Source organism: Capsicum annuum, chromosome 9 (genome assembly GCF_002878395.1).
Source record: "Capsicum annuum cultivar UCD-10X-F1 chromosome 9, UCD10Xv1.1, whole genome shotgun sequence".
Lineage (NCBI taxonomy): Eukaryota > Viridiplantae > Streptophyta > Magnoliopsida > Solanales > Solanaceae > Capsicum > Capsicum annuum.
The window spans coordinates 161633095-161641817 of NC_061119.1; the positions used below are offsets into that span (position 1 = coordinate 161633095).

The window sequence follows — 8723 nt, forward strand, 5'->3', positions numbered from 1 at the left end:
TCTTTGAGAAATAACTTGCACCTTGCAATTGGTTAAACAAATCATCTATTCTCGGAAGGGGGTACTTATTTTTTACGGTGACTTTATTCAGTTGGCAGTAATCAATGCACATATGCAAAGAGCCATCTTTCTTTCTCACAAACAACACAGGAGCACCCCAAGAAGAAACACTGGGCCTTATGAAACCCTTATTTAGTAGATCTTTGAGTTGCTCTTTCAACTCCTTAAGTTCTGCAGGGGTCATACGGTAAGGAAGAATAGAAATGGGCTAAGTATTGGGAAGAAGATCAATCCCGAACTCTATCTCTCTATCAGGAGGTATCCCTGGAAGATCATCCAGAAAGACATCAAAAAACTCATTAACGACATTAACAGATTGGAGAGTTGGAGTCTAGACTTAGTGTCTTTGACTCTAACTAAATGGTATATACACCCCTTGGAAATAAGCTTTCTAGCTTTGAGGCAAGAGATAAAATGACTCGGGTAACACAGAATTCCCAGACCACTCAAACACGGATGCACCCAGAAACTGAAACTTGACCACTCGGGTCCGACAATCAATAGAGGCATAAGAAGAATATAGCCAGTCCATACCCAGAATCACATCAAAATCTATCATGTCTAACTTAATCAGATCAGCCAATAAAAATCTATGAAGAATGGTACCAGGACACTTTTTATACACTTTCTGGGCAATAATCGAATCACCCACTGGAGCACTAACAGTCTGAGTCTGGGTCTGAGGGCGATAGTCACGATGCCCTTGTCCATCCTGTGGAAAATCTCTAACTCTGTGACCCATGTCACCACACAGGAAATAACCCATTTTCTCACCCCAACAGTCACCCGAATGAGCCCTACCACACTTAGGACACAGGGGATGATTTGGCTTACTGCCAGTACTGTACTAGGACCTGGATGCATATGATGTATTACCTTGCTCCTGTCTATCTCTAGGCACGGGAGCACTAGAAGATGATGGTGCTGGTATAGACGAACGATCCTAATACTGAGGGCGACTCTCTCCCTGCGATCTAGTCTGATCCTGTTTGTGCTACTCGGACCTAGCTCTCTTATTCCCTCTCATTCTATCTCTCTCCTTAATCTTGTCTGTCTCAATCTGTTAGGCATGAGTCATCATCCTAGAAAGATTCATCTCACTATTCAACATAGTAGACCTACACTCCTTAACCACATAACTAGACACTCCAGTCACAAACTTACGCATACTAGCCCGATTATCAGCCACTAAGTCAGGAGCATACTTGGCCAATTGATTGAACTTTAGACATTACTCCCTAACAGTCATAGAGCCCTATCGCAGGTTTATAAACTCTTCCACCTTCGCCTCCCTTATCTCCAAAGGGAAAAACTTATCTAGGAATGCATCTTGGAACTCTTGCCAAGTTGTAGGGACAACTCCCTCACCTCTACCTTTCCTCCAAGCAACAACCCAGTCATAAGCAAGGTCTTTCAACCTATACGCAGCCAACTCCATACTATGTTCCTCAGATACATGCATCACCTGAGTAATCTTCCGCACCTCCTCTAAAAACAACCGTGGATCCTTATCAGACTTGGACCCATAGAACTCCGGTGAATTAATCCGCATGAAGTCATGGATCCTGGCAGCAGCTGAATCACCTCCCTGCTGCTGTGGAGCTGGGGCTAGGTTGGCCTGAACATTTGCAGTAACAGCTTAGGCCAGCGCCTGAAAGGCTACCCGAAATTTAGCATGAGATATATTTTAATTCAATAGGTCAACGGGTTGAGGTTACTGACCATTATTATTTCTTCTCGCTCGACGTGGAGGCATATTTTTGAAAGAGGAGAGCACGAATCAATAGTAGAGAGAAAGACTTTAAGCACGATATACTTTTGAAAGAAAGAATCACACTTTTTCCTAAAACATCTTGTAGCCTCTTGCTCATAGATGTGGCGCGCTACACACCGATGATCAAGACTCTACTTAACGCGGCTTGTCAGACTCCCTAGGACATCTTAAAACCTTAGGCTCTGATACCAAGTTTGTAACGCCCCAAAAAATGGGTCCCGGAGCTTCACACGGTGCTTGAGGATACGAGTAGCCCCAAGCTAACCCCTTGCGCCATTTTCATTCAGATCAACCCTAATCAATGGGGTTTCCATAAATAACCCTCAAATATCAACAGATTAATCATCATCCAAGAATAAAAGAATTTCAGAAAGATAACAAAATATGACTTATTAGTCAACTCCCAACATCTATACTAGTCTTACAAGCCTTTAAGAACATCAATAAAACCAGCGAGCCATTAAGATATGCCTCAACTGACTCATACTCAGTTATCAAATGTAAACAATTTCGTGAAACCAACATTAGACATCACATCCTCGGAACATGAGGACTCACCGTAATATAGGATGTAGAACAGCGTGCCCAAAGAATCACTGTCAAACCTAGAACTGAGCACCTAAACCTATATTTTGAGAAAATGCAGCCCACATCCGAAGATATGGGTTAGTACCATGGAAAGGAACCGAGCATATGGGGGTGTATGCAGTTGTACAAACATCATCATCATAAATATTTATAAGAAATATGCAGGATGTATGAAAGACTCATATAGCCCGAAGAAAATCATCATAATCATGAGAGAATGAAATAAGTACAATAACACATGTGAGTCATCATATAATTTGTCAATCATTTTCAGTTCATCAAGAATATCAATTCTCATAATGTAAATATCATTTAAATCTTTCAAAAAAATAACTTTCACAATTTCACTTTCAAATCACTTCACCATTCACCATAGACACAAGGAAACACACATACACTGGGAGATCCTATAACCGACAAACCATGTGAGCTACATGGAGTCCAACATACAACCCACGTTGGGGAGAGCCGTCCTATCCTTGCCATTAGAGTAGGACTATCGATATCAAATCCACACAAACTAGTGATCACTATATAAATCAGCCTCAGGCTCACTCCTATGGGGGCACATAGTTCTAAGGAAGTAAGGTCACTTTATACCTCCCACTCGGTGCTAAAGATTTCTCCCAGACTTAGCTCAGATCATTTTAAAGACAACCCACAATAAAACAATTTCAGTAATATATAAATATACATTGGGAGCCATCATGCTTCCCATCTATCAAAATCAATCACGTTGTGGATTTCTTTCACACTTGAGTTTAAAATAACTTTATTAAGACCAAAAGTTCAAATCATTCAAAATATCTCAAATATTCAACATCAACGTGCTTATAACACACATTTTCTCAAAAAGAAAACACAATTTCCAATGGGGATTCACGACCCAAATATCAAAATCATGATAAATATCGTTCAAGATTCATGCTTTATATCTCCACACATGTAAATTAATCTTTCAAAATCATAAACATCAAGATTTCATAATAATCATCATAAGATATGGGTTCATGCTTCAAATTCGTAAAAATCAAATAAAAATCATGCCTTTGTAAAGAAAATTACTTTTGGGCACAAGAACGAAAGAGAGTTCTTGTTGAAATACCCCACATACCTTGAATGATGAACTTTAGATTGATACTCATTTTTGAGATGTTAATCGTGCCTTTGAATGATGGTTCTCGGAGTTCTTGAACTAGGAACTTGGAATCTTGAATAAATTTGCAGAATTAATGGTGAACTTTGGAGGTTCTTGAAGTTGGATGTAGGAGCTTAGGTTTCTCTTTTTGAGGGAATTTGAAGAAATATAATATATAATGCTTCTAATAGGCTTTAATATAGGGTTTGGACGGATTTTGGGTGAGGAAGAATGACCAAAACGCCCCTAAAAATCAAATAATTCTCAAATCTGTCCTTTGGTGGACTCTTTTGATAGTCTGAAGTAGATCAATCATAACGTTTTACTTCGATATCTAAATTAGCTGAAACCAACTTCATTAGAAAGAAGACTCTCATATCTTTCTGTTGATATATAGTATCTCACCCATATCATTGTGTACGAGGAGTTATGATCATTTTTGACCCAAAAATTCACTTTTGATAGGCTGAAATAGATCGACTATAACTTTTTGCTCCGATAGATAAATTGGATGAAACCAATTTCATTGGAAGGAGGACTCGCAGAGATTTTCATTGATATATAGTAAATCACACAGATCATTATTTATAAGGATTTATGATCGTTTAAAGTTTAAGAAAAAATACGCCAGGCCTCAGTACTTGTTCCTGCACGTTTTACTGTTCACTACTATTCACGGTTCGATCGGAATGTTCATAACTCATCGCACGGGTGTCTGTTTTAGATGATCCCCATATCATTGGAAATCTTATTTAATACTCTACGCAATGGTGGGTCATAATCTGAGACATTCCTCATGGAAAATTTATATTTCATTCTAGAAGATAGAACCCAACACGTTTACGCATAAAATTTCAACAAAAAATTTCCTAGGGTATTACATAGACGCACTAATATTTGGGTTGTCAACACCTTCGAATACAAATAAATTCGATATTGTTACACCAAATTTAGTGACAGAAAGCCAGTGGTCACTTCCAGATAATCAGTTTCCGCCTGACTTTCCTGATGTACAAGTAAGGGAGCTTGAAGAAGCAAAAGCACATGAAGTAAAACAGAAATCACCTGTAAAAAGAGACAGGAAAAAGTCAAAGATTTTTAGGACACCATACATCACAAAATTTGGATCGAGCTCTAAAGATGAGGGCAGTTCTGATAATGAAAAGAAGCATAGGTATGCTTTTGATGATTGTACTATTTCCAAAGACTTGCCTAATCAATTAATCAGCGATTATTCACAGTGGCTTGAAATTAGGTTACTGAAATGTCATGCTTCAAAGTAAGTTATTTAGAAAGATTATTAAATTATTGAAAATAGTACATAACAATAAACCTTGTTTAAGTCTAATGCTTGTTTATGTTACAGGAAACAAACAAATAATCACTATCTATAAAGTGCTCCAACATTAGGTTATCCTCTATTGGACTTTATTATTGCACAAGCACTCTCAAAGAATTGGTTCTACTTGATGTCGTAACCCAAAATGTATTGGAATGATGAGGTAAATTAAACTAAACTATATCATGCTTGTTTAAACTTTTACTAAAAATGTTCTAATTGTTACAGAATACATACAATCTATTGTATGATTACATATCATACGTATGGTGTGATGTACAATCACTTTTTATACATTTAATTGTAATAGCTCATACATTGATGTTATTTGTTAAAAACATAATAATAACTAAAACATATGACTTCGAATTTATTTTATGAAACAATTTCATACATGTGGTATGATATATAATCAGATTTTTTACATGTTATGTTAACATATCATATATTCATTTCAATTATCAATACATAATAATAACTTAAACTTATGCATTAGAATATGTTGTACGATTAAAATACACAATACATAGAATCTGTTGTATAGTTACATATAATAGATGTGGTGTGATGTATAATCACATTTTAAACAGGTAATGGTAACAGATCATCCATTCCGGTTCTTTGTTACAAAATAATAATAACTAAAACATATGACTTCGAATTTATTTTATGGCTAAAAATTATACATGTAGTATTACATATAATCAGATTTTATACATGTTATGTTAACATATCATACATTAATTAACATTCCCAATACATAATAATAACTAAAACATATGCATTAGGATTTATTGTATGAATAAATATCATACATGTTATGAAGTGTATAATCACATTATATAGATGTAATGGTAACAGATCATTCATTCAACTTCTTGCGCAATACATAGTAATAACGTATTATTATGCAGTTTTCTTTCAGTGCTTAGCATAACGTAACACATTTTAACATGTAGCACTTAGATGTGATATTCTACCATTTGAGAAAAAAATCAAAGTTGCAGCAGTGTGATACATATAGATATATGACAACCAGCTGCTTCTTCAAAACATATATGGAAAAAAATACGAACGATATTTCTTGTAGATAAAACAGATCAGATATCCATGCAAGAAGACTACGCAGAATCTGTTGCTTGTGCGTCTAATGAAATTGCTATAACAAATATAATTAATGGATTTTGTATTCCTGCGGGTTTACATGGCATTTGGTTGATGAGGTATATATTCCTGTTAACTGTGGAAAAGAATATCACTGGGTATTGGCTGTAGTTGTGTTAAAGGAGAGAGCAATACGCGTGCATGACTCATTGTCAAGCAAAAATAAAAGTGAACCACTAACTTAAATATGAAAGTTAGCAGCTATGCTGCCTACTTACTTGTCGGACAGTGGTGTTTTTGAAAAGACTGAAAGAATTGACTGGTCAACACTTAAAGCATACGAAGGGAAGATTGGTTTGCAAACTGGTGAGATAAGTCACAACCTATTTGATATTGAATACGTCCAAAATATTTCATAGCAAACGTCTGATAGTTTGTAAGTGTCTCTTACTTTTTAAATTTTCACATATATAATCATGGTAAATTACTAAACTTATCGGTCTTTCAGTTTATTAAATATTCAGGGACTGCGGGGTCTTTGTGTCTGCATATGCAGAAATATTGAGTGAAGGTCAGCAAGTACATTCATCTAAGTTTGAAGCTACTAGTCAACGTGCACGGTATGCTTCGTTACTATGGCATTATGGAGTGACGAAGGCAAAGAAAGGTTATACGAGTAATAATGATGATCCTCCTCAGCCAAAGAATACTTTTCTCCAATCACCTGATGAAAGTGCAATTGTTACTTTGGAGTAGCTTATTCTAAAAAATATTCTAATTGCTTTTTTTGTTGTTTCTGTTAAATAGTTATATATAGTAATATTTTATTGAATGTTGGTTTTTAGGCAACATTATATGAATGGGAGTTTTTGGTTCTAATACATTTACATAAACTCTTTTTTGCTTATTCTATATTGTTTGTTAATTACTCATTTTACCTAACATAATATTAATAACACTGTATAACAACAATTTACATATTAATAAATTATATATATGTAAAATATTGTGTTTTTTTCCAGCATTAAAGAAATTAATATTATATTATGAGTTAATTATACATTGAACAGGTATCAAATTATTTTTGATAAATTCAGTAGATAACATCATACATGTTGAAACACTCTCATTGCTTAATTGAAAATAGCTTCGGTATTCAAAAAAGTTCAAGAAGAATAACAGTAGATCGTAAATTGTAAACAAACTCCCTTTAGACGTAATACTGATAACAAAACAAGAATATTTTTTATTATCATACATACATCTTAATGTATAATCCATAATCTTCACACAAATTTGTTTGCTTCATATTTTGGTAGTTCTTATGCTTTTTAAAGACGTTTACTTTAAAATCATACATGTTGTCAACGTATAATATCATACATGTTAAATGTATTATACATTATAACTATATATTACTATGCTGCAATAATGAGCAGTAAAGTCAGAAAATATAATAATTCAAAATTGTATTACTTTGTTTCCAAAATATCATACATTAAGTCATAATTAAAAAGCACATAACAAATAAAAACATAAAATAAACTTCAACAAGAAAATCAACAAAAAACAAAAAAAATGTGGTTCTGTAGTTATATCCAAACGAACACTTAGCATTTTGAACAACAAACTAAAATCTTCAACTTTGTTTTGGGAAGAAACCGCACGTCCTACGATTGTGGCCTGCACGCCCGCATTTATCACAATGGTTTGAACTTGTAAGTGATTCACTAGATTTCAAATGTCTTCCTTTTTCTGGAGGTCTTCTGTATTTGGGTGGCAAAGTTTCCTCGGCATCAACAAAATCTGGAACAATCCAATCTTTCATATCTGGCATAGGAATTATGGGGAGTTCATATATCTTGACAATGGTGTTTGGACGGTACCATTCTGAACAGTAACGCCCATACTCTTTTACATCAATATTTATACTCTTCAAAAACGCAATTGCGTGTGCACATGGAATTTCATCAATTTGATACCGACAATAGTTACACGTGCCACGATCAATATCAACAACGTACCTCCTTCCTGATTCGTACACACAGTATAGATAACTACCAGCTGCCTTAACCTGTTAGCAATGATTAATTTTATACAGTTAAAAATATAAAAATTAATAACAAATATAAAGTAGATTCAACTATCATAATACATACCGTCATTCGCAACGATTTAACCCCATTATCAGTAAGTATTTCTTGAAATCTTCTCCCAAGCATTGTGTTTGTATAAGATGCAATTTCACTGTTCTTACAATTCCATGCAACAAATAAAATCCTAACTTCTTCAAGGAAACCTAAAATAGGAAGTACTCTAGCCTCTACCAAATAACTGTTGATATATTCAGCTATATTAGAGGTCATCATCTACCTCTATTAACAAGGGAGTGACATCGAGACCATTTATCATATCCAGTTTCTTCTAGATATTCCTTAACCCTTGGATCAACCTTTCTAACCTTTGACATAATGTAATCAAAATCTTCTTTTCTATACACTTTAGCCATGGAATAATAATGGTTACTAAGTCTATCTTTGCTTTTTCTAAAATATTTACAAACATTTTTTCATAAATGCCAAATACATGCAAGATAGGGGACATTAGGATAAACAATGCTCACACCTTTTATGATACTCTCATTTCGATCCGATACAACACACATGTTGTCCCGTTCTCCAAATGCGTCTCTAAATTGATGAAAAAACCAAGTCCACGAA

The 8723-nt window shown here is 34.7% G+C and overlaps 1 protein-coding gene across 1 annotated transcript; it reads right to left on the reverse strand.

Moving 5' to 3' along the window:
- Positions 1–7642: 7642 nt before the first annotated feature.
- On the reverse strand, positions 7643–8369 carry LOC107841355. The gene is made up of 2 exons (XM_016685305.1): positions 8163–8369; positions 7643–8077 (listed from the first exon to the last, which is right to left on the reverse strand). Exons 1-2 carry the CDS (start codon positions 8367–8369, stop codon positions 7643–7645), a joined length of 642 nt encoding a protein of 213 aa, XP_016540791.1.
- Positions 8370–8723: the final 354 nt, after the last annotated feature.

What these genes read in the sequence shown, in the direction of transcription:
- LOC107841355 (XM_016685305.1), bottom strand. Translation starts at nt 8,369, where the DNA reads ATGACCTCTAATATAGCTGAATATATCAACAGTTATTTGGTAGAGGCT. An exon ending in TTAAATCGTTGCGAATGACG is followed by an intron (nt 8,078 to 8,162) that starts GTATGTATTATG and finishes CATTGCTAACAG; the next exon opens with GTTAAGGCAGCTGGTAGTTA.